At 48.8% G+C, this 26,800-nt stretch overlaps 2 protein-coding genes across 2 annotated transcripts; one reads left to right on the forward strand and one right to left on the reverse strand.

Annotated features, from left to right (window-relative positions):
- The first annotated feature begins 17,633 nt into the window (after window positions 1–17,633).
- ABHD11 (abhydrolase domain containing 11) lies at window positions 17,634–20,230 on the forward strand. Its single transcript, XM_043914975.1, has 6 exons — window positions 17,634–17,939; window positions 18,111–18,246; window positions 18,936–19,109; window positions 19,257–19,427; window positions 19,531–19,712; window positions 19,941–20,230. The coding sequence occupies exons 1-6, from the start codon at window positions 17,824–17,826 to the stop codon at window positions 20,071–20,073; spliced, it is 912 nt and encodes a 303-aa protein (XP_043770910.1). The 5' UTR covers window positions 17,634–17,823; the 3' UTR covers window positions 20,074–20,230.
- On the reverse strand, window positions 20,191–21,409 carry LOC122702023 (BICD family-like cargo adapter 1). The gene is made up of 5 exons (XM_043915542.1): window positions 21,350–21,409; window positions 21,199–21,294; window positions 20,835–20,929; window positions 20,482–20,602; window positions 20,191–20,396 (listed from the first exon to the last, which is right to left on the reverse strand). Exons 1-5 carry the CDS (start codon window positions 21,407–21,409, stop codon window positions 20,250–20,252), a joined length of 519 nt encoding a protein of 172 aa, XP_043771477.1. The 3' UTR covers window positions 20,191–20,249.
- Window positions 21,410–26,800: the final 5,391 nt, after the last annotated feature.

Below are 26,800 nucleotides of genomic sequence, written 5' to 3' on the forward strand. Positions count from 1 at the left end.
CCAGGTAAAATAGGGCAGTTCACTCTCTGAGCCTCAGCTTCCTCATCTGCAAAATGAGTATGCTGTGTAGAGAATTAGCTCAGCCATCCTCTGGGTTCCCATGCAGTCTAATTTCACCCCATCATAGCACATACTACACTATGTTGTTGTTCTGTTTCTTGTGAAATGTCCTCTACAGAAGGTCATCTCCCAAGCTCAGGGGCACTGTCCCAAGCGTCCCTCTGTCTGCAGGACCCAGCGCAGTCAGCACCCATTTATGGAGTGACGGCATGTCTTTTCATGTGTGCATGAAAAGCACCCGGCACAGAGCGAAACACACAGTAAGACCTCAATTAGTGTGAGCTGGTATCCTTACGATTTTGGTGAGAAAAAAAAGAAAAGATTTTTTAGGAGTCTGGGAACATGAGAGAGATGGTTGGGTCGTGAGAAAGTCCTTGGATTTCTTCAAAATCCACAGGCGCTGGAGCCCCCCACCAGGCCTGGGGCTCTGTCCCACCCCACCCTCCACCTGTGCTGCAGGCTGCCCTGGGCTCGCCACACCTGTTCTAGCTCTTCCTCCTACTGAGACCAAAAGCCAAGTGCTTTATCAAACAAACACAGCATTTATTGTGGCTCCCTCAAGGTCTGCGGCAGGCCTGGAGGAACAGACAGTACCTTCCTTCTCCCTGCCCCGCCAGGGCTTCATGAAAGGTCATCCTTGCCAAGTATGCACCGCAGAGCAGGTAAAGAGAGCGAGGGCGTTGGCCCTGATGCCCGCTGAGGGACCTTGGGCTAGTCACTGGCCAGCTCTCGCCCTCCTCTGTAAAAGAGGGGGATGCTGTCCCTCCTCTATTTGATCCCCTTGAGAACTCTGCAAGGCAGGCCTTACGCAAGGAGACCCCCAAGGCTCGGCTGCAGGCCCTGCCGCCTCCTGTCAATTACCAGTCTGTCATTACTTCTCGTCTTCCCGACTTACACGGCCGTGATTCCAACAAGGCTGTCACCATCTTTCTGGAACAGCCTCGAGAGGATCTCCCATCTCCAGACTCCCTCTTGATACCCTCAACCCTCCCCTGTTCTTTTTTTTTTTTTTTTTAACATTAACTGAGCTTTTGTTAGATCTAGACAATGTTCTAATCAAAACTACTTACCTGCATTGATGGAGGAGACTTCCCTGTAGCTTAAACGGTAAAGAATCTGCCTGAGAGGCAGGACACCAGGGTTCGATCCCTGGGTTGGGAAGTTCCTCTGGAGAAGGGAATGGCAATCCACTCCAGGATTCTTGCCTGGAGAATTCCATGGACAGAGAAGCCTGGCAGGCTACAGTCCATGGGGTCGCAAAGAGTCGGACACGACTGAGTGACTAACACAGTCCAGTAGTTTTATTAATTCTTATTAATTTTTATTAATTCATATTGGAGTGTATTTATTGACATCTTATTGGATGCTATATTGGTTTCTGTTGTTCAGCAAAGTGAACAGCTATATGTTTGTATATATCCCCTCTTTTTCAAATTTTTATTTATTCATTTTTGGCTGTGCTGGGTCATAGTTGCAGCACGCGGCTTCTCACTGGGGGGGCTTCTCTTGTTTCAGAGTATGGGCCCCGGAGCACACAGGCCCAGTAGTTGTGGCGCATGGGCTTCGTTGCCTGGCAGCATGTAGGTTCTTCCCAGACCAGGGATCAAACCCATGTCAGGCATTGGCAGGCAGATTCTTAACCACTGGACCACCAGGAAAGTCCCTTTATTAATTCTTCTAACTGAACTCGGCATAATCTCTCTCTTCTTGGACTCCTTTTTCAAGACTTCTTTCATCTCTTGTCTATTAGGGTCCATCTGTGTACTGTCCTATCTCTTTTCTAGATTGTAAAATTTGTTGATCATGGAAATGGTCTTGTTTATCCTTGCATTCTTCATAAAGTATAAAGGAGAGTTCCTTTATGAAGTAGGAACTTGACAAATACAAATTGGATTACAAAGCAGACCTAAATTGACTGCCCAATACATAGACTGACTATTTCTTTTTATGACTTGCCTTGGTATAGCCTTTGCCTACTTTTCATTTGATATGTTTATTATATTTATATGGAACTGCGTGACTTTCACTTTTACATGTTAAAGATACTAACTCTTTTTTTTTTTAACAAGGTAACTTTTTTTTCATTTATTTTTATTAGTTGGAGGCTAATTACTTCACAACATTGCAGTGGGAAGATACTAACTCTTATTAATTTAATTGAACATTAAATTTTTTTTTTTTTGAACATTAAATTAAACTCTACCTTAGATGGGCAGAACTAAGAGGAAAAGGTTTTCCAGGCAGGAATCACAGATTGGACAAAGGCATGGAGTCAGGCCAGAAGTCAGGAGTTGGCCAAATGGCCAACTTGGCTGAAGTAGAAAATGTGTATACAGGTCAGCAAGAGAAAAGATTGAAAAAATTGAATAGGGACACGGAGTTACGATTCAAGCCAAATTTCTCTGGCTGGTATTGCATTCCAGGCCCTTCACTGCCTCCTTCCCAGACCCAACAATGGAGCCCCTGGAGTCGTTCCAGCCCCCACATTTTTTCTTTTATTGAAGTACAGCTGATGCACAGTAATGTTACATAAGTTACAGGTGTATAATAGTGATTCACAATCTTTAAAGGTTATATTCCATTTATAATTACTATAAAATATTGACTATATTCCCCACGTTGTACAACATAGTCTTGGAGCTTATTTCACACTTAGTAGTTTGTACCTTTAATCCTTTGCCCCTATATTGCTCCTTCTCCTTTCCCTCTCCCCATCCAGCCTCCACAGTAGCTTTTCGGTGCTCAGGGTGCAGGGATCGAACCCATGCCCCTTGCAACAGAAGTGCAAAGTCTTAACCACTGGACCTCCAGGGAGATCCCAACACGTTTTGCAGTCCCTATCCTTCCACCTTGCCTTCTGTCCACGTTCTAATCATCACTAGAGAGTTGGCAATTCACTGAAAATCTGGATGGATTAAGGGTTTAACACAGCAAAACAAACTACGAATGAACTAGAAGACAACTCAGAAAGTGTTTTTACAACATCAAACTGAGGAAAGCCTCCCTAAGCAAGACACAAACTGCAGAAGAAGTGAAAGAAAAGATGATCAGATTCGAGTGCATAAAAAATATAAAATACACAGTCTGAAAAGGAAATTAAGAAAACAATGCCACTTACAATAGCATCAAAATGAATAAAAGTCTTAGAAATAAAGCCTAAGCCAGGAGGTGAAAGACTTGTACACTGAAAATTACAAAAAAAGCTACTGAAAGAAATTAAACACAAATAGATGGAAAGACATCCCATGTTTATGAATTGAAAGACATAATTGCTCAGAGATCCATGTCATCCAGTGTCTAAAATTTCAATACAATGAAAAATCCCAATGTTATGGTTTTTTTTTTACAGAAATAGAAAAGTTCATCCTGAACTTCATATGGAATCTCAAGGGAACTGAATAGCCAAAAAGAAGAACAAAGTTGGAGGATCTGCACTTCTGAATTTCACAATATTACAAAGTTAGAGTAATCAGATCAGTGTGGTACCAGCATAAAGACAGACATAGAGACAAATGAAATAGAAGTGAGAACTCAGAAATAAACTCTCTCACATACACACAAAAATCTCAAATGAGTTTCAATAAGGATGCCAAGAACACTCAACAAGGAAAGAACAATTTTTTCACCTGGATCGCCGCAAGCGAAAGAATGAAGTTGGACCCTTGCCTAACGCCATATACAAAAACTAACTCAGGCTGGATCAAAGACCTAAACATAAAAGGTAAAACAATAAAACTTTTTGAGGAACGTGGGACAAAACTTTGCATCATTGGATTTGGTGACAGTTTCTTGAATGTGACATCAAAGGCACAGGCAGCAAAAGAAAAGACAAATTTGATGATGAAAATTTAAATTTCATGCATCAAAAGGCACTATGGACAGAATGAAAATGCAATCCACAGGATGAATTTGGAATATATTTGCAAATCATATATCTGATATATGATTAATATCCAGAATATATAGAGAATTCCTAAAACTCAAAAAAAAAAAAAAAAGAAAACCAACCCACAAAATAGCAACTGTTAGCAAGCATATACAGAAAATGGAACTTCTGTGAACTGTTGGTGGGAATGTAAAATGGTACAGCTACTGGGGAAAACAGTGTGGGGGTAAGAAATTTTAAATAAAGCTACCATAAGATCCAATAATGCCACTTCTGGGTATAAACCCCAAAGAGTTGAAAGCAGGGTTTCGAAGAACCATTTGCACACCTGTATTCACAGTACTATTCACAACAGTCAAGAGATGGAATGCAACTGTCCATCTATGGATGAATGGATAAGCAAAATAAAATGAAGTGTTATTCAGCCTTAACAAAGAAGAAAATATGCTATAATACGGATGGGCCTTGAGGACATATGCTAAATTGAAATAATCCGGCCATGAAAAGACAAATATTGTATGATTCCACTTATATGAAATACATAGAATAGTTAAATTCACAGAGACAGAAAGTAGAATGATCGCTCCCAAGGGCAGGGAGAGGAGAAGGGGTGTTGACCTTTAATGATCATAGTTTCAGATTTTCAGGCGAAAAAGTTCTGAATCTATGTTTCATATCAATATAAATTTATTTTAAATGACTGAACTATACCCCATGATTAAGGTGGTATATTGATGCTTTTGAACTGCGGTGTTGGAGAAGACTCTTGAGAGTCTTGGACTGCAAGGAGATCAAACCAGTCAACCCTAAAGGAAATCAGTCCTGAATGTTTATTGGAAGGACTGATGCTGAAGCTGAAACTCCAATACTTTGGCCACCTGATGTGAAGAACTGACTCATTGGAAAAGGCCCTGATGTTGGGAAAGATTGAAGGCAGGAGGAGAAGGGGACACCAGAGGGTGAGACGGTTGGATGGCATCACAGACTCAATGGACATGAGTTTGAACAAGTTCCAGGAGTTGATGATGGACAGGGAAGCTTGGTGTGTTGCAGTCCATGGGGTCGCAATGAGTCAGACACGACTGAGCAACTGAACTGAACTGAAGGTGGTATATTTTACATTGTGTGGTATTTTTCCCACAATAAAAAATTATGTAGCAGAGAAAAATAAACAAATGTCAAAGATAAGCAAGAAACAGGGAAAAAATGTTTACATCATATGTAACAGAAAAAATGTTTAAAATATCTTATACCAAAAGAGTTCCTCCCAAAGTCAGTGCTCTGTGACAGCCTAGAGGAGTGGGATGGGAAGGGAGTTGGGGGGGTTCAAGAGGGAGGGGACATACGTATACCTAATGTCGATTCATGTTGCTATATGGCAAAAACCATCACGATATTGTAAAGAAATTATCCTCTAATTTAAAAAAAACTTTTCTTTAGAGAAAAAAAGCATTCCTGCAAAACAATAAGAGGAAGTATAGCAATCCAAAAGAATAATCTGCAAAGGAGAAGACGCAACTATAAAAATAACTATTTATCCTAATAAATGTATGAAAGGATGCACAACTTCCCTAGTAAGTGGTATTTCTCTAAATTCTCTAAGTGAAATCAATTTTTCCCTGTTATTTTTAATTTTTATTTATTTTATCTTTATTTTTGGCTGCTCTGGGTCTTCCTTGCTGTGCCCGGGCTTTCTCTAGTTGCAGCGAGGGAGGGCTACTCTCTAGTTGTGGTGCATGGGCTTCTTACTGTAGCCGCTTCTCATTGCAGAGCAAGGTCTCGGCCTGTGGGCTTCAGTAGTTGCCGCACAAAAGCTCAGTAGTTGCCGTGAGCTGGCTGAATTGCTCTGTGGCATGTGTAACCTTAGTTCCTTGACCAGGAATCAAAGTCGAGTCCTCTGCATTGCAAGGTGGATTCTTAACCACTGGACCACCAGGAAAGTCTCAGATGCTGTGTCTTAAAGAGACTTTACTGAGGGACTATGTATAGAGAGGTATGGGTAGAGCTAGGGAATTCAGTAGAGAATATTGAGGTATCAAGAAACTAACAAAATAAAAGAAAGAAACTAACTGTAGTGGGGACCCTTTATCACCCCTAAGCCTAAAGAAGCAATGGGAGGAAATCAAGTTACAGGAGCCGGGGAGCTGTGGGCAACGGGTTCCGGACAGTAGCCACAGTGGTAGGAGGACACACCCTCCGCTGGAACCACCGCAAAGCAGGGAGCAGCAGGGGAAAGAAACAGGCCAGCAGCTCTCTCTCTTCTCACCTTCAGAAGCCAGAAGGCACGGCTAATACACCCTGCAAAGGTGAACCTCCCAGAAACACGGACAAGAGTAGAAAATGGATTGGGGGACAGTAACCTGCACTTTGATGATATCCCATATCATAGAATAATAACTAACAATTTCTAAGTGCAAGTGTTGACTGAAGAGTGGCATTATTACCATCATCCCCATTTTACAGATAGGAAAACTGAGGCACAGAGCAGTTATACTAGTTGTCCAGATTTCACACAGACATCACACAGAGGTGCTGGGCTTTGAACCCAGGCATCTGATCTGCTAGAACCCAACTTGTTAACCACTGCCCTCCTCTGACTCTTGTTTTCCTTTTCCTTAGTTGGTGAAGTATTGATACAATAACTGATTTTTTTGGAGGGCAATTTGACTACTTCTATAAAAAATAAAGACCTTGGAGAAGGAAATGGCAACCCACTCCAGTATTCCTGCCTGGGAAATCCCATGGACAGAGGAGCCTGGGGCTACAGTCCAAAAGTTAGCCAAGAGTCTGACACAACTGAGTGACTAAACAACAACAAAAAATGAAAAGTAAGTGAAATTTTATATTCTTTAGTGTGCATATTTTAAGTCATTTATTAGTTCCTCTTCTATTGGTAAAATTACAGAAGTAATGCGTTTGCACTGAAACCAATGAAACAATGCCAAAAAAAAAAAAAAAACTTAGTATCTCTGCTTCTCTCCATTCCTCACTCCCTCTTTCTGTGTCCATTTCCTTTTAAGTAATGTCTGCACCTCGTGTATCTCCCCTGTATATTTCTTCATGCTTAAGCATTAACACAAATTATTTTAGTATATTTTTTGCCCAAAAAGTGGATGATACTTTATACATTTCTCTGTAATTTTCTTTTTTACATACAACTATACATTTTGGATTTTCTTTTGAGTCAGTAAATGATGACTGAACTTAGTTGTTTTAGTGGTTGGAGTATATTCCACACTCTGCTTGTACTGATATCTATTCATCTGCAGTATTTCCCCAGTTGTGATATTTCATATTGTCTCTTTTCCATTTAAAAGTAGTGCTGCAATAAACAGTCACATATTTTAAAAATAAATAAATAAATAAAGACCTTATAAAAAGTCTGAGATCTAGCAATTCCACTTCTAACTAACATTGTTCAGAAATACTCAGTGTCCAAGGATATGGGATATTCATCTTAAACATTGTTAGATAACTGGAACAGACCCCCACCTCCAGCTTCAATGCTAACTCCTGATTAGCCTAAGCCAATGGTGGCCGTTGGTCTCTTCCTTCAATGGTGATTGGCTCAGAGTGGGCATGTGACAGTTGCAGCCAATGAGACAGAAGGGAAAGTCTGTTGCCAGGCAGCAGGGCTAAGCCTCCGCTTGCCTAATGAGGAGGACCTCTGTCTGGAGAGGAGGAACCTGGAGCCCTGGAAACATTTTCTATCCAGTAACTGCCTCCTCTTTCGAGCTCTCAAGTTCCTCAAGATCTCTGGTTGTGGGAGATGTGGGTTTTCTTATTGATTAAGCTGGTTTGACCTGGGGTTTCCAGCCAAAGGTGTCCTAACCAGTATGTGTTGGCTGCCATAAAGGAAGAATCAAGTTCAACGTCTCTTGTGAAATAGTCTTGCAGAAAAACAAAAATAAAAATAATAAGAAAATGAACTCTAAATCTTGTCAATTTCTTGATCAGAAGATAAATTTATAGCACATGCAAAAGAAAAGAGGAACACATACACAGAATACAGTCAGGAAAATCCAGATGCGGAGAACTCTATCGGACAAATGGATTCTTCAACAATAAAAAAACTTAAAAAAAACACATGAGGTGTAGGGACCAACAGATCAAAAGAGAACAAAAGACTTATCAATCAACCACGGCTGTGGGTCTCACTTGATTCCAGATTCAACCTGTTAAAGTCTATGGCATTTGTGAGACAATTAGAAAAGTGAACATTGAGTGGATAATTGATAACGTTAAGGAATTATTACTTTTTAAAGTGTGTAAGTTACGATTCCTGATGGCTCAGACAGTAAAGAATCTACCTCCAATGCAGGAGACCTGAGTTTGATCCCTGGAAGATCTCCTGGAGCGGGAATGGCAACCCACTCCAGTATTTTTCCCTCAAAATTCCACGGATAGGGGAGCCTGCCAGGCTCAAAGAGTTGGACATGACTGAAGAACTAACACAAAGTATGTAAATCAGTCATCACCAACCTTTTGGGCACCAGGGATGAGTTTCGTGGAAGACAATTTTTCCATGTACAGGTGGGGGGGTGGTTTCAGGATGATTCAAGCGCCTTAAGGAGGGAGAGTTCAGCTGTAAATACAGATGAAGCTTCACTTTCTGGCCAGCCGTTCACCTCCTGCTTTATGGCCAGGTGACTAACAGGCCACACGTTGATACTGGTCCATGGCCTAGCAGTTGGGGATCCCTGATGTAAATGATACAGTGGTTTGTCTTTAAAAAACAGAAAAGTCCTTAGCTTTTAGAGAAACATTAGAACTATTTACAGATGAAATAGTATGATGCGTGATATTTACTTCAAAATAATGCGGAGATGGGACAGGAGATACATGGGGACAGATGAAACAAGATAGGCCTTGAGTTGACAATTGTTGAAACTGGGTGATGGGTGATGGTGATCCTATCTCCCTTCAGGTATGCTTTAAAATTTTCCATTATAAAAAGGTGGGTTTTATTAAAGGTAGAGCCAGGGAATTCCCTGGTGGTCCAGTGGTTTTCACTCTCATGGGCCTGGGTTCTATCCCTGGTCAGGGAACTAAGATCTCGAAAGCCATGCAACACAGCCAAAATAAAATAAAACTTATAAGAAATTTAAAAGGTAGACTGAATAAAGTAAATTAAATAAATAATAAAAATAATTTTTTTAATTTTAAAAATAAAAAATTTTAATGGTAGACAGAAGAAAAGAAATCTCCCTCTGAAATACCTTCTTTCTCTTGCATTGTCAAACTCCACCCACTCTCTACTATATCCTTCACATCAACATATAAACATGTTTGAATATCTCCCATCTTAAAAAATAAAAGTCTCCTTGCCTTCACATCTCCAAAGAGATGCCGCCCATTTCTCTGTTAATGTCAAGAGGTATCTCACCCCTGCTTTTGCTTCCTCTCCACTTGCCAATCGGCCACTCCTGTCTGCTCCTGCCCCCACCCTTTCTTTCTCCACTCCAAGCTGCTCCTGGCAAGGTCCCAGAGGCCTCCAGGTTGCCATGGTCAACGGTCACTTAACTTTTCTGTCCAGAGTGTACTCTAAATGCTCTCAGCAACTTTTGACACAGCTCTCTCTCCTCCTCTGAACTCTCACTTGTCCTGGCCTTTGTGGCACCAGCCTCACCTGGCCTTCCTCCTGCCTCTACACATCTCCTCCTTATCCCTTCCTGTCGTCTTCCCAAGAGCCTCTGTCTTCGGTCCTCTTTTCGTCCTCCAGGGCACCATTATCCCCTTTGAGTGTCGCTCCCATTCCCATGCCTTTAACATCCTCCAGCCCCTACACCTCTCCTCCAAGCCCCCCACTAGCTGCATCACCTGTGTCCCGAGATGCCACAAAGACAGTGGAGGGCACTGGTTAACAGTGAGGCCCTTGGGGCCCGATCATTTGGGATTGGATCCTGGCCCTGCAGTTTCCAAGCTGTGTGACCATGGGTGATTAATTAACCCCTCTGTGGCTCAATTCTCTCAGCTATTAAAGGAGGGGTTGCATAATACACGTACCCTCTCACTGTCATTATGAGGGGTAAATGAGTCAATGAATATGTAGCACTTAGAACAGTGCTTGGCATGTTAAACTCAGTAAATATTAACTATCATGGTATCTCACAGGCTTCGGAAACTTAACATACCTCAAGTGGACCTCTGGATTCTCCCTTACTATTGGTATGCTTTACAGGGAAAAAAAGAAAAAATTCCTCTCCAGCCTTCTTCATCTCTATAAATGACACAACTACTCTCAGAAACAGGGTTGTCCTTGATCTCTCCCTTTTCCTTCATACCATCTTCCTCTCTACCCATCTAATTCTTTTTTTTCCCCCCATCTACTTCTTCATCCAGGGAAGTCTCTGGCAGCCCAGTAGTTAAGACTCTGTGCTCCTAATGCAGGGGGCACAGGTTCCATCCTTGGCTGGAGAACTAAGATCCTGCATACTGCAGGGCACAGTCTTTAAAAATAAGTAAAATAAAAGAAAATGGAAAATATGTCTCTCCCTGCTTAAACCCTTGTTGTTGTTTAGTGGCTGAGTTGTGTCCAGCTCTTTTGTTCCCCCCATGGACTGCAGACTGCCAGACTTCTCTGTCCATGGCAATAATACCAGAGTGGGTTGTCATTTCCTTCTCCAGGGAATCGTCTCAACCCAGGGATCGAACCCACATCTCTTACGTTGCAGGTGGATTCTTTACTACTGAGCCACCAGGGACGCTTACTTAAACCCTTACTGGCTCTCATTTCTCTTTAATAACAGACCCTTACATGGACCCACCCTAGCCTACCTCCTATATGCTTTTCTCCCCTTGTTTTCTCTGCCTGAGCTTCCTCTGCCTTCTTCTCTGTTCTTTTAACAATATACAGTCTTGTGCACCTCAGGGCCTTTGCACATACTACTCCCACTGCCTAAAACACTTTCCCCTGATGTTTATATGACTGCCTCCTTCTTATCCTCCAAACTTCATCTTACCTGAGAACTTTCCTCATTACCCTACTTAATATCCTCTGCCCCTAGTACTACTGAACACAGCACCCTGCCCACTGAACTTAACACAATTTGTACTTACATATTTATTTGCTTGTTTCTTTGTTGATGGCCTCTCTTCCCCACTTGAGAGTAGATAGGTTGGCAGCAGGGGTTGCCTTTTTGTGTTCCTTGAGGAAGAGGGCCACATAATTGCCACATCCCTGGCTCTAAAATTCATATTTGGTAACTGCAGGTTCTTGGTAAATATTTGTGGAATGAATTATTGGATTGTTGATTCATAAAGGAAGTCTGTGTATATGGCGTTGTGGCAATTATGAAAATCAGTCCATAAACTGAGCCATGCAATAACGTTATTTCCTTGATGCGCCATTCTGCTGAGGCAGTTAGAAAGAGGTTGAACTTCAATCTTTCTGAGGCTGGGCTACAACTCCAGGATATTCAGCAGGGTCAGATTTGCTGGGGGTATGGTGGACAGGGGGGTGGGGGGCTTCCCAGGGGGCACTAGTGGTAAAGAACCTGCCTGCCAATGCAGCAGACGTAAGAGATGCAGTTTCAGTCCCTGGGTTGGGAAGATCCCCTAGCGTAGGGCATGGCAACCCACTCCAGTATTCTTGCCTGGAAAATCCCATGGATGGAGGAGCCTGGCGGGCTATGGTTCATGGGTCACAGACAGTTGGCCATGACTGAAGCTACTTAGCACGCACACGCATGTGAAGAAGCGGGTAGGTGAGGGAGGAGGCTGGGAGGGGGGCCAGGCTGGACAGTCTCCAGCCCTCAGGCAACAGTGATCCCTGCTGAGACATCACCATTTCGTCCCCCTGGCCCTCTTGGTCCTGTGGTTTGCACCATGTCTGCTTTGGGTTCAGAGCTCAGAATGATTTTGAAAGCTGCCTATGGTCTTGCCTGCCTAGTAAACCCCTGAGCCACTTCTTTCTGGGGACCCTGCCAAGAGGTAAGTGGCAGACCCCCCTTGGCATTCTTGGCCAAGATACTTAACACTACTGAGGCATCTTCTTCCCCTCTGGATTTCAGCTTTTGAAACACAGAGACCAGCTTTACTATTCTTTCGAGACCCTGATGCTGAGGAAGATTGAAAGCAGGAGGAGAAGGGGGCAACAGAGGATGAGATGGCTGGAAGGCATCACCGACTCAAGGGACATAAGGTTGAGCAAATTCCGGGAGATGTGAAGTCTGGTGTGCTGCGGTCCATGGGGTCACAAAGAGTCAGACACCAGTGGGCAACTGAACAACAACGTTTGCCACGTGTATCCCCAGGAGCATTGAACACAGAACCCAGAGCACAGAAAAATGGGGGGGCGAGGGGGTGAAAACTGGATTAGCATAGAAATACGTGTTTGGAAAGATCAAGCTTCCTACTGTGGAGGGAAACGACTATGGAGACTGGAATGGACAAGTCCAGTGATAAGGTGACAATGATGGAAGGGAGTGATGGGGCCCTGGAGATGGACAGAAGCCAACGGATCTCAGAGATATCTGGGAGATAAAAATCAACAGAAGTAGGTGAGGGACTGCTTCAGGGTAGAGAAGGTAAGGAAGGAGGCATCAGGAATGAGTCCTGATTCAATCTTGAGAAACAAGATGGCTTTGCCATTGCACATGGAGTCCCCACTTCTGGAATATCCTCCTCCGCTGTAACTTCTTCACTGAGGTTACTGAGTCCTTTGAGCAGTCCTGACTGAGTCCCACTCCTTCTTCTTATCTCCATCCAAGCGTTACTTCTGCAGGGCCAGTCACGTTCTTCGGTTTGATGCGCTCCCTTTCCTTTGCATATTTACTGGGCGTGTGATCACACATCCGTTCATGTCTTCCCCACCAGACTGTCAGGTGTGTGAGTGGATCGGAGCTCTCCGCTGCATCTCCAGTGCCTGGCACAAAAGGCTCCAAAATGAAATGAAAGCTCCAAAATGCAGGCAGAGGAGGCTCGTGTGCCTTCTGCTGGCTGCTGTTTCTCAAGGGGAGTGTAGGGGAGTGTAGGCTGCTGGATTTCAAAACACACAGACTCCTCCACCCTCAAAAGAGGAGGTGTCCTCACTCTACCTACTTTAAGAATCTGTGTGTGTGATGAGGCTGTTATTGGGAGTACAGTGACTATGCACGTGAGGTAGGAAAAATGTTGACAAGAGTTAGCAGGGCCTGTCCGGGGTTCTGGAGCAAGGAGCCAGTGGGTGAAAGCAGGAGACGGAGGAGCTGGGGGGCCAGCAGGAAGCTTAGAGGGGAGGAATTACAGGTCAGGCCTGGAGGTGGCAGAAAGTGTCCCCAGAGGTGTTCTGGACAGCAGGACTGATGATCGAATGCAGTCTCTGTCCTCTACATGGGTCCCCAGGAGCCTCCCCACCATCTGCTCCAAAGAAAAATATTCAACAAACCAGGCATGTCAGTTGCTCAGTCCTGTCCGACTCTGCAATCCCATAGACTATAGTCCGCCAGGCTTCTCTGTCCTCGGGATTTCCCAGGCAAGAATACTGGAGTTGCCATTTATGGCAATAATGGGTTGCCATTTCCTTCTCCAGGGGATCTTCCCGACCCTGGAATCGAATCCGGGTGTCCTCCACTGCAGGTGGGTTCTTTATCACTGAGCCGCCAGGGAAGCTCTCACTAACACACATCCACTGTGGTGTGGTTCATTAATCTGTTGTTCAGTTCACTGGCTGTCTTCAGAAAGGTGTTAGATGCTCAGTCGTGTCCAGCTCTTTGTGACCCCACCGACTGTAACCCACCAGGCTCCTCTGTCCATGGAGTTCTCCAGGCCAGAAAACTGGAGTGGGTTGCCATGCCCTTCTTCAGGGGATGTTCCCAACCCAAGGATCGAACCCGGTTCTCCTGCACTGCAGGCAGGTCTTTCTTGACTGTCTGAGCCACTGGGGAAACACCCTCCCCTGTCTCTAGAATGGTGCCTGTGTCTATAAAGGTGTGAGGCTCCAGGAATATCTGTTGATTGTCGAATGAAGGCACGCAGGAGCAAACGTTCTCAAAGTGTTCCCTGAGTGTGTGTGGTGGGGCGGAGGCACAGGGGATTACTACTGCTCCTGTGCGGATTAAACAAGACAAAGTCTTGGCAGTTTAATACCCTCGGGCTCAAAATCTAGGAAGAGAGAAGCTGGGTTGAGGATGAGGAGTGTTGTGGGAAGAGGCTGGACGGGTGTCACAGGGTGAGCGGGGGCACCCACGGGGACAGACCCAAGGGAAACCTTATGGGGTCTTCCAGGAGCCTCAACGACCCCAGCCTGACAGACTGACACCCCTACCCTACCGGGCAGTTGGGGGCGGGCAGGAATTTGCCCTGGTGACCTCCCCAGGCGCACTTCTGTCACCATGGTGATCAATTGCAAAACAAGCAGCCTGATTGTCCCTGCTCAGCGGGGCAGGTGAAACCCAGCCACGTGACCGATACTGGGCCAGGTGCGGTTGAGGGACACCCGCCGCCTCCCTGTCTTAACCCCTTCAACACCACAGTGTCCCGGCTGCTGCAGGCCCCACCCCCTCGGCTCTCCCTCCCCAGCCAGATGGGTGGTGACGAAATACCCGGAGCACTGCTCTGGGAGTCACACAGCCCAGGAAGGACTTCGGGCTGGGCCGTGCGGGGGGTGCGTGACTGCAGCTGGGTCACTTCACCTCCCGCGTCTCCATTCTCTCAGCAGTAAAATGAGGATGCTAACACCCTCCCCCTTCCCAGGGAGGTTGGACCACCGGGAACAGAGATGTGGAAGTGGAGACCCATTACAGACATAGAGCATCCTCGTTCTGTACCCAGCTTCTTCGCTTACATCAACCTCAGTGTAGCAGGGGCTTGCCACTTCCACAAGAGGGAGACCCTCACCACCCACCAGCGAGTCCACTGGCCCATTCCTGACATGCTGGGAGGGTGGGGTGGGCAGCCCTCAGGTGGACCCCTCCCCAACACCCCATCAGCAGAGTCCTTCCGAGGTAGCAAGAACCCTTCTCCTGGCCCCACAGCTTTTTCTGGAGTGTTCAAGTGAAAACCGCAAGCCAACTGGTTTTTCTGCTTGCCAGCCAGCCAGGCCCTAACCAGCCACATGACAGAGCTGGGGCCCAGGACTCAGAAACATCTCAAGACTGCTTCTGCCCCTAGACCCAGGGCTCCGGCCGGAGGCAGACGGTCAAGGGCTGTGGGCCAGGCTCAGGTTACCCAGTTAGACAGCAGGCTGGAGTGGGGTGGGGACCCACTTGAAACCACCTTTGAAATGTTAGGCTTCTGAATCACCAACATGACGTCAACCCCATTCCCATTTACCCACCAATTCTAGAAAAACATCCTGCCTATTCTTTTCCAAGGACCCCTCCCAGATCTTAGGCCAACCCCCTCTCCAGGGCTCAGGTGTTCTCCTGACTCCCCTAATGACTATGCCGGCAACAAATGATTACACCACCTGGTGTGTTTAGAGTCCCCAGGGACCTCAGAGCCCTCCCCAGATTAGAACAAAACACCTGCCTGTCACCAGCTGGCTCAAGATGGGGGCCACTTTATTAGGCAAGGCATTGATGAGGCCATGGAATTAGGATGCTCGTAACTGTACTGACTCCATCAGGCTTGTCCTAAGGAGGTAGGGGAGAAGCCACAGTAACCCTGGATGGCCCAGGTACCATGTCCTGGAAGGGGCGCTGACCCAGTTACCAGCTGAACTGACACCTAAGCTTCAGCTAGTGCCTGACTCTCTCCATGATCATTCAGTAAAATTACTATTTCTCTTTGCACCAGATGAACAAAACATGACCCAGGGCTTCCAGGAACCCCCCAGCCTATGGTGGACATATAGAAGGCCGGACTCTTGATAAATGCTTTGAGAACATGGGGTGGAAGAGATTAGCTTCAACTGGGGAAATCTGGAGAGGTTTGAGGAAGTGGCAGTTATCCTGGACCTTAAAAGATGTGGAGGATGGCCAACTGGCTATTTGGACAGTGGCACAGTACAGAAAGCTGGAGAAGAAGGGGATGACAGAGGACGAGATGGTTGGATGGCATCACTGGCCCAATCGACATGAGTTTGAGCAAGTTCTGGGAGACAGTGAAGGATAGGGAAGCCTGGTGTGCTGCAGTCCACAGGGTCGCAGAGAGTCAGACATAACTGAGTGACTGAAAAACAACACAGCATCCCAGTGGGAAGTAGTAGGGGTAATGACCTGAAGGGAGGTGTGTAGTGCAGTCTTTGCGGGTGCCTGGTTGGTCCGAACCACATGCCTTATAAGATCTTAGTTCCCCAACAGAAATTGACTCAAGACCCTCAGCAGTGAGAATGCAGAGTCCTAACAACTGGACCACCAGGGAATTCCTCTTGATGTTTCTTTGTTTTTAAACAGATAAGCTATTTTATTTATTTGGGTGTCTTTGGTCTTAGTTGTGGCATGCGGGGTCTTTTATATATAATTAATATATAATTTCATTTGCTTGTTTTTGGCTGTGCTGGGTCTTCATTGCTGCACAAGCTATTCTTTAATTGCAGCGAGTGGGGGCTACACTCTGTTGCAGTGCAAGGGCTTCTCATTGTGGTGGCTTCTCTTGTTGCAGCTCCTGGGCTCTAGGACACAGGCTCAATAGTTATGGCGCAGGGGCCCAGTTACTCCGTAAAATGTGGGATCTTCCCAGACCAGGGATAAGACCGGCATCTCTCGAATTGCAGGCAGAGATTCTCCACCACTGAGCCACCAGGCAAGCCCATGCAGGATCTTTGTTGCAGCATGTGGGATCTAGTTCCCTGACCAGGTGTCAAACCCAGGCCCCTGCATTGGGAGCGGGGAGTCTTAGCCATTGGACCACCAGGGAAGTCCCTCTCCTGATGGTTTCTGATCAAAAGAATGCCTTAGAAAGAGCAGCTACTCTTGTAACTGCTGAAGGCTTGACTGCTGTGGAAGCCAGCTGAGACCTGAGACAATGTCGCCACTGCCACCATTAGTCCAGACAAGGAAGGGAACATGGCAGTCCGTCAGGGTTCCAAAAAGGGGGTGACATCCCTGCACGACGTGCTGAGCGGGTGGGAGGATTATTAATATTTAATATTTCTCTGCTGATAAATGGGGGGTGTGGTGAGCACAGCTGAACCCAATACAGCTCAGTGCAGTAAGCAAATGCCCTCTCTAGTACAAATAACTGGCCTCCCACCTTGACTCGAAGACCAGAGATTCCGATTCTACCGCTTGTAAAAGTTATTTGCCTCTGTTTCCCCATCTGTAAAGGGCGGTGAGGCGGGCAGGTTGGAGATGACCTCTAGAGTCTCTCCGAGATCCTTCTAGAGTCGACTTCATGATCAGTGAGAAGTGTTCTGCTCCTTCCGGCCTGCCTGGGCCCGCAGCAGTGGGGCACGGCGCCTCCAAGCTGGCGTCTCGGCGAGGGGAGCCACTCCTGCCGCCGCCCGCGGCACAGGAAATACCTCATTTACCCAAGGCGGCGCTAGAGGGCAGAGGAGCAGGCCGCAGCGGGGCCAGGCAGGGACTTCAGCGGCTTGCCAAGGATCTGCCCCGCGGCCAGAGTTCAAGCCCAAACCCCGTGACTACATCCCGAGCGGCCGAGACCACACTCCGAAACGAAAGCTCGGATTCCCGGCATAGGTTCTGCGCTCTGGAGGAGCCCGGCGGGAGCTTAGCGGGGAGGGGTCAGGGTATTGGGTGGCTCCGCCCGGGGCGTGGCCAGGGGCGGAGCTCTTATAGGCGTGGCTCCCGCCGGGTTACGTACGGGTGCAAGGGGCGGAGCCTAGAAGAGAGACAGGTTTCCGGGATTACGTAAGGAGACGTGAGCGAAGGCGGGGCGCTCCGCGCTAGGGGGCGGGTGAGAAGGCGGAGCTCTGGCCGGAATTGGGCGGGGCCCTGAGCGAGGCGGAGCCTACGGGACAGCACGAGGTGCGCACCCGGTAGCAGATTCTGGAGATGGTCGGCTGGACGCGCGCTTGGATGCTTACCTATAGGGGGCTCGGCCCCTCCAGTTCCAGCTTCTCCAGACTGCCTATCGCATCCAGCAGCAGTCAAGGCGGCACCGAGCCGAGGTCAGTCAAGGGCGTCCGCTGAGAGGCCGTCCCTCGTCCCCCCTCCCCCCCCCCCAGTTTGTCCCGGTTGGCTCCGCTTCCTCCGCCTGGGCCCTCTCTCTCCCAGGCCGCTCGCTCAACGGCTCCCCTTGCTAGCTCAGACCCTTCCCCCACCCTCGTTCCTCCCGCCAGACCGGTGCCGCTTTCCTACAAGCTTCTGGACGGCGAGGCAGCTAGCCCGCCCCTTGTCTTTCTGCATGGGCTCTTCGGCAGCAAAACCAACTTCAACTCCATCGCCAAGGCCCTGGCTCAGCAGACAGGCCGGAGGGTGAGCTTCTGGAGTCGGCGGGGCCCTGAGGGAGGTGGGGTCTGGGTGGGCGGGGCCCTAAAGGAGGCCGCGGTGTGGCCAGCTTCTCTGTCCCCAACGCTTGGGAGCGGCGGGTCTCTCTGATCAGAAATCAAAGAAGAGATTGACATTCTGAGGATGGAGGCCCCAGGGCAGACCCAGGCCCACGATGAACCCCATTCATTCCCTGATGCTTTCACCCACCCAGTCCTTCACTCGTATTGTACATTTCCGTCTGTGTGCTCCACCCTGACTTAGGCTCTGCTCTCAGATACCTAGGCACCTAGGCATCCTGCCCGCTAAGGGGGCCAGACCCGGCTTGTTCACCAGGGATGACAGGGCCTTTGCACCTCCTGCAGCCGCCCGCCCTGATGTGCTCCAGCTGTTGTCAATTCTTGGTGTCTGCTTTCTATGTAGCTGCCAGCCAGCTAGGCCAAATGTCCGGAGACGAGGTCACACTCCTTGGGCCTTCTGGCACAGTGGCTCCGGTTCTTCATCTGGGCCTCCAAGGTCTGAGAACGGGGGTCTTCTCACCATCCGGGCCCTTTCCCCCCTTCTGGATCTCCCCCATCCTGGGCTCTCCACCTCCCTCAGCCTGCAGATCTGCCAGGCTTTCGGCTCTGCCCTGATTGTGGATGCCAGTGCTGCTCCCCCCTCTCCCGCTTCCCCAGGTGCTGACAGTGGATGCTCGGAACCATGGTGAGAGCCCCCACAGCCCAGACATGAGCTACGAGGCCATGAGCCAGGATCTGCAAGACCTCCTGCCCCAGCTGGGCCTGGTGCCCTGCGTCCTCATTGGCCACAGCATGGGAGGCAGGACCGCCATGCTGCTGGCACTTCAGAGGGTGAGCCTTCTCTGTCCAGGGCTTCCTCCTATCCGCTGTCGACCCTGAGCGCCCAGCAGGCAGCCTGGAACTCCAGCGAGCCTTGGATGGCCGAGTTCCAGATCCAGGAACCGGCCCTAAGGTCCCCAGTCTGCTTCTCTCCCACAGCCAGAGCTGGTGGAGCGCCTGATTGCCGTGGACATCAGCCCAGTGGAGACCACGTCCAGCTCGAACTTTCCAAACTACGTCACAGCCATGAGGGCCGTGGACATGGCAAATGAGGCGTCCCTTTCCGGCGCCCGAAAACTGGCCGATGAGAGGCTCCGCTCTGTTATCCAGGTAATGCACGCAAGCCCCTGCGTGGTGTTGTGGGCAGACAAAGAGTGGCAGCCCCAGGCCTCACACAGAGCCCCCCACCCCACAATTGCGGGACCCCCCACAGAGCACGAGCATACGGCAGTTCCTGCTCACCAACCTGGTGGAGGTGGATGGGCGCTTCATGTGGAGGCTGAACTTGGATGCCTTGGATAAGCACTGGGACAAGATCTTGGACTTCCCCGCACGACAGGAAACCTACTCTGGGCCAACCCTCTTCCTCCGGGGTGGAAACTCTCAATTCCTGCTGTAAGCCAGGCTGGGTGGTAGGGACGGGCATACCCGACTGACCCAGCCCCTCAGCCTGCCTTGGGGAGGTCTGGGGTGTGGGTAAGGGGTGCCTGAAAACTGGAAACACCACTGGGCACATAGACTCATGTGGCTCTCTCTCTCCCCCCGCTTGGCCTCTGTGTCCCTCCTTCTCTCTCCACTTTCCTCCTGTCACCCCTTCTTGGCCGCCTTCTCTCTGGTGTTCAGTCCCAGCCACTACCCTGAGATTAGGCGGCTGTTCCCTCGGGCCCAGATGCAGACCGTGCCGAACGCTAGCCACTGGGTCCACAGCGACCGCCCACAGGACTTCATGGCTGCAGTCCGAGGCTTCCTGGCCTAAGGGTTGCTGGCCAGAGGGGACGTGAAACCCCAGGCGTCAAGGCTCTGCGTCCTGCTCCTTGTTTCTGTACAGAAGCATTCAGGTGGGCACTCCGAGGGCACAAGGATGCAGAAGGGGTCAGACCTCAAACTTTAATGAATAAAGACACTCCTTCCAAGGTCTTGGGCTGAGCTCTCTCACCGCCAGTGTCCCCACCGACTCAGGGGGAATCGGATCCAGGGGGTCCTGGCAGTTCCAGGGTCTGTGGGAGCTCCCGGAGCACTCTGGGACTCTCTCTGTAGTTGACTCTCGACCTGCTGCCTCACCAGCCGTTGCATGTCCTCCTGGGGGCCAGGAGAGCAGGGTCAGGGGCCAGGCCTGTGCTTGTCTGGCCCTGCCTCCCGGGCCTGGCCGGCACACCCACCCTACCTCCCAGGCCTCCACCTCCTGCCTCAGTCTCAGCTTCTCCTCCAAAACTTCCAGCAGCTGGGCCTCCACAGCACGCAGCTTGGCTCTGCACGTGTCCAGCTCTGCCTCCACGGCCCGCTTCCTAAGGGGGGCAGAGAGCAGCCTGAGGCCCAGGCCTTGCAGATGTGATTCTGGGCCCTGGGGGTGAACCAGTGTGGCCACAGCCCCCTGCCTTGAGACAGTATTCATACAGGTATCTATGCAGCTTTCCTCCCAGGAATGCCCGACTTCCCCGCTTCCCTTTCTGGCAGGACAGAGCCTCGATGGGGAGCCATCCACCGCCCTCCCAACCCCTGCAAGCAGCTGCCTCTCACTTGGCAATAGCGTCATCTCGCTCCCGGAGGACCTGGTCCAGCGAGGGCTCTGTCTGGGTGTCCCCCAGTGCTTCAGCTGCTTGGGATTCTGGGCTCTGCAGTCGGGTGACAGAGGAGGGAGCAGGGGTTTCTGGGTCTTGCTTGGATGAGGTGCCCCACGTGGCCCTTCTGCCCTGACCTTGATCCTGATGCCAATGTCAGGAGGGGAAGGGTCTGAGACACTGCCCTGCCCGCCAGTGCAGGTGTGGCCCCTTTCCCACCTAAGGGGGAGCAGAGGGGTGGGGTGTTTGGACCCCCAGGGAGGAAAGGCATTCTTACCCGATCCCCAGAAAAGGGACCAAGAGAATTCAGAAGGACAACTTACCCCTCGAGGGCCCCAGACTGAGAGGGTGGCCTGGCGACTGGGACTCTTGTCAGCGGGGTGGGGCAGGCGGAGGACATGGCCCTTTGCCCTTCCTTCCTGTCCAGGCACTCCCTGTCAGGCCCCACCCCCGGCCGGCTGGCCATGCCCTTGCCTCCCCTCCTGGAACCCTCTGGCCAGACCCAGTTTTCTCAGCCCCTTCTTGCCCAGTCATTCGGGCCCTTCACCTCCAGGGGGCGCTGCACTCACGTCTGGAGATGGGAAAGGAGGGTGAGAGCCGGTGCTCAGTGGCTAAGTCCCGGCAGACTCTGTGACCCTCTGGACTGCAGCTCGCAGGCTTCTCTGCCCGTGGGATTCTCCAGGCAAGAATAATGGAGTGGGTTGCCATTTCCTCCTCCAGGGGATCTTCCTGACCCGGGGATCAAACCCATGTCTCCTGCAGCCCCTGCATTGACAGGCGGATTCTTCACCACTGAGCCACCTGGGAAGCCAGATGAGAAAGGAGTTACAGCCTAGTTGGCTCCGGTGCTGAGACTGGTGCCTCAACCCCCTGTCCTGAAGAGCTGGGGTCTTGGAACCTTGAATGGCATCATCCATATAGCCATAACCTTAGCTCAGCAGAAAACAGAAGGGAAACAGGTTTAACTGTTCCTGGCAAATTGCTCCTAACATCGTACCAAAAACAGTTCCCATTTGGGGATTCCCAGGCAGTCTAGTGGTTAGGACTCCATGCTGTCACTGCCAAGGGCTTAGGTTCAATCTCTGGTCAGAGAACTAAAATCCCACAAGTTGCACAGCCAAAAAAAAAAAAAAAAATTCTAGCGCCTTGAACATTCATCCTCCCTAGCAATATGCTCCAGTATTCCCACATTACTGCTCATTATCCCCCCAATAGTCCCCACATTCTGATCCTAGAGCGTGGGTGGGGGTGGGGCGGTCTCGGAATCTCGGTATCCCACAGCTCCCTGGATGCAACCAATGAGTGCCCAGGTGACATCAGAGATATAAAAAGGGCTTCCCCTTTGAGAGACCTCTGTAGCACAGTTCCGTCTTGGGCATTAGATCATCAGACCCTCAGTCCTGCTCTAAACAGTATCTCCTTCTTCCAAGATCCCCTCCAGGAAGCTCCCTGCAGACATGACTCCTGATGGTCTGTGGGTCCCACTCAGCCAAATGCAGCTCCAACAGCCAGACATCCAGTTTCTTTGAACCCCAGTGAAGAGATAGAACTGAGCTGTACCCCTAAACACCCTTTTTGTGGAGGTTTCCATTCAGCATGTTTCCAGAGGAGGCTACTCTGTCATGATCCAGACAGGACCCCTGCTCTCGGACCTCTGGGTATAATCAGAGAAGGCTGTCAGGGAGCACAGAGGGCCCTCATCCAGTCACGGGGGTTCCACAGGAGCTTGTCTAAAAATGAGTCCCCAAGGCCAGCAGGAATCAGCCAGAAGGGTTAACATTCATGCCAGGCTAACATTCATGACATTTATTTTAACTTTTTACTTTGAAATAATTTCAAACTGTAATGTCCAAAAAAAAAAAAAATCCTTTTAGGGTGGAAAAAAGTAATGTAGTGTAAAGCATTGCTCCCAGTTGTCACATTTCTCTGGCCTCCCTCAATCTAGAACAACTTTGCAGCCTTTCTTTGAATTTTGACCTTGGCATGTTTGAAGATTACAGGGAAGTTATTTTGTAGACTCTCCTGTCCTTCGATATGGGTTTGTTCATTCCTCCCTCACGATTAAACAACTGTTACATATTTTGGGCAGAAATATCACACAAAAAGATGCTGTGGGTTTTTTTTGTTTCTCTGCGCGGTGGAGCCTGTGGGATCTTAGTGCCCCGAACCGGGATTGAACCCAAGCCATGGCAGTCAAAGCACCAAAGTGCCAAGTCCTAACCACTGGACCACCAGGGAGTTCCTGATGCTGTGTTACCACATCCAGTGTCATCTGGAACCATGACTGGTGGTGCTGGTAATGTTGATCACTTGATCATAGTAAGTACTGAGAAAATGAGGTATTTTATGACCATAGGTTTCAGCATCCATTGATGTGTCTTGTCTGAGTTATTAATACAATGGCTTGCAAATGGTGATCTTCCAATTTTATCATTTCTTCTGCATTTATCAGTTGGCCTTCTATTATTAATATAAAGAAGAACTTTTTCTTCACCCCCATTTATTCATTTTACTTATGTCAGGTGGACTTGTGATATTCTGTTTTATTCAGTAGGTTATAACACATTCCTATCATTTATTTTGATGTTCAGATTGTCCCAGGACTGGTCAGTGGGTGGCCCTTACTGACCTCTTCATTTTAATGTGTCACATCCTTCTTTGGAACCTTCCGTACTTTCTGGCTCAGGAAGATATTCCAGGTTCACCTTGTTTTTCCCTGCCCCCAGCCCTAGAATTATCCCTTTTGGCGAGAATACTTATTTCTTTTGGTGGTGAAGAGTATTTAGAAACCAAGATGTGGGTGTTAGTTGTGCTCAATGCAGTTAAGGTAATGTCTCCTGCCAGGCCCACTCAGTAGACACACATTTTATATACACACATAAACATACACATTTATACCTCTGTCTATTCCTTCATCTGTGTGAGAGTTAATTTTGTATGTCAACTTAGGACTGAGTCACTGGATGCCCAGTTATCTGGTTAAACATTATTTCCGGGTGTGTCTGTGAGGGTGTTTGCAGAAGAGATTAGCATTTGACTTGGTGGCCTGAATAAAATGGGTGGCCCTCCCCAAGGTGGACAGGAATCATCCTATCCATTGAGGGCCTGAATAGAACAAAAAGCCAGAGGAAGGGCTGAATTCTCTCTTCCAGCCTGTTGAGCTGAGATCTTGGTCTTCTCCTGCCCTTGGACTGGTTACTCGCACCAGCAGGGCACTCCCTCTTCTCAGGCCTTTTTTCTCAGTCTGGAACTCCAGCACCCTGTTTTCCAAGTCTCCAGCTTGCAGACAGCAGACTGTGAGACTTCTCAGCCTCCATAATGGCGTGAGTCAATTCCTCATAATAAATCTCTTTCTCTATATTTATCCTATTGGTTTTGGTTCTCTGAAAACCCAAACGAATACAGCTTCCATCTATTGAAAGGTAGTTGTCATTCAGACATTACATTCCAGTCCAGTGGCACTGGGTTCATCCTAGCTTTCCCCCTTTCCAGATTTTTACTCCCTTTCCCACAGTTGTCTTCAATATATTCTTGTAATTTGTTCAATGTATGTAGCTAATCCGGAGAAGGCAATGGCACCCCACTCCAGTACTCTTGCCTGCAAAATCCCATGGACGGAGGAGCCTGGTAGGCTGCAGTCCATGGGGTCGCGAAGAGTCGGACACAACTGAGCAGCTTCACTTTCACTTTTCACTTGTATGCATTGGAGAAGGAAATGGCAACCCACTCCAGTGTTCTTGCCTGGAGAATCCCAGGGATGGGGTCGCACAGAGTCGGACAGGACTGAAGTGATTTAGCATAGCATAGCATATGTAGCTAATCCTGTGTGTAGCTAATCCCCTGAGACAACAGGCTGCCCCCAACTTAAATGCCCTCCTTACAAGGGGTCAGGTCCAGCAGGGCTGCCTTCCCACCCCACCCCAGTGCTAACTACATACACGGCCCTGGCTGCCACTGGGCTATCAGACATCTCTAAGAGATTTTTTTCTGGGGTGGGGGATGCTGCACTGTATGTGGGGTCTTAGTTCCCTAACCAGGGATAAAACCCACACCCCTTGCATTGGAAGACAAGACCTAACCACTGGACCACCGGGGAAGTCCCTCCAAGAGTATTAATATTAATTCATTCCACAGGTATTTACTGAGCACCTAGTATTGCTTCAGGTATGTTTCCAGGTGATGGAAAGTAGGAAGACAGACAAAGTTCCCTGGCCTCCTGAGCTCACATTCTAGGGAACGGAGACAGACAATAAACAAAAAGTACACCAGATGGTAAGAAGTTCTGTGAAGAAAGAGGAGGAGAATAAGAAAAGACTAGGAGACAGCTAGTTTATGTAATTCTGTGCTACCCTATGGAGACCGCAAATATTAACCTACCACTTAGATGAAAAACAGCCATTCTCATGACTTGGAATAATAACTTTTCCAGCAACAGCATCATTTATGGATTCAAAAGGTCTGTATTTCCAAACACAAGTGAAGATGACACATTCGAGAAAACTGTATGGGGGACGTCAAACGAGGGGCTAGGTATGGCTCATGGCAGGTGACAATGAGAAGCACAAATGCAAGTGAAGGGTTTGAATCAAGTTTCACAAACCGTGAGCATGGAAAAGAATTGCCTTTGAAATAAAGTTAGTCTTAAAAAATATGTGCTCTAAAATCTTTCCATTTGGAAAAAAAAAAAACTTTCAATATGAAATATTTTCACTAAATATCATAACCAGAGAGTTGCGTGTTTCATCTGCATTCCTAAATGTTTTAATTAGAATAGTGGGCCAAATTCCTTTTTAAAAAATATCTCGTTGGGAAAAGGAGGGCAATGTATTCAAGCATATTGTCAATTCCATCACCACCCTACCTCCAATATCACGTGCTAAGCAGTGAGATTCCTTCCCCAGCTGCCTCCTCCCGGCGTCTCCCTCCTCCACCGCACCCCCAGCATTGCTGAGCCCAAGCCGCAAGGCTGAGCTGGAAGATGGTTACAGGTTGACGGTGGGCTGGGAGTCTGGAGCCTGGAAGGAGGAGAGCTGCCTTCTGGGCAGGGCCGGGCTTGGTGGTCAAAACAGCTTGGGTTTGCAAGGGCTAGGCGGCTTAGAAACCATGTCACCTAACCCTCAATACACACTGTGCGCTTACCTCTATTCTGAGCCTCATCGTCTCATCTGTGAATTGAAATTAAGGAGGGCGTCCCTGATAGGGTCACAGTAAGGGTGAGGCTTACACAATGGCCAGCACTTTGTACAACAATAGGCCGGGGCCAGACTACGCAGGAGAGGAGAAAGAGGGAGAAATCCTGCCAGAAAGCAGCAGAAAAGCCACAATGGGAGAACACTGACCACACACACACACACACACACACACACACACACACACACACACACACGCTTCCCCCAGCCATGGAGCCTGGGTCAGCTGCCCCTTCCTGCTCTGCAGGCCCCACAAGTCGGCCCCAAGGACAGTTCTGTTCCCAAATCCTATATAAGCTGCCTTCCGTTCCTCCTCCTGACCCCAACAGCCCCTGGACTTCCCCATCATTGTCTTGTCATGGTCAGGGTGTCTGTCCCACCAGTCTGGAGGACAGGTGATGATTGTCATCCCAGCCTGGGCACACAGGTGCTCCAAGGCAAGGGCATGGCCGAGGCAACACCGGCTTTGCCCAGCAGGTGGCAGCAGTTGCCAATATCAGGGATCCGGTGGGCAAGGACTGCCACCTGCACCCTCCCAGCCTGTAAGATGGAAACCCCAAACTGTGCCTGGGCTTAGGGGGCTTCCAGATGCCCAACCTGTCCCTCAGTGCTGCTTTACAGGAACACAGCACATCCACACGTGCCAGTGTTTATCGCTTACTCCACAAACACCCTTTCTGTGCCATCCCTGAGGAATCAACAAGGGCATGACCGAGTTCCTTCCCTTGTGCTGCCG

This window comes from Cervus elaphus, chromosome 10 (genome assembly GCF_910594005.1).
Source record: "Cervus elaphus chromosome 10, mCerEla1.1, whole genome shotgun sequence".
Classification (NCBI taxonomy): domain Eukaryota; kingdom Metazoa; phylum Chordata; class Mammalia; order Artiodactyla; family Cervidae; genus Cervus; species Cervus elaphus.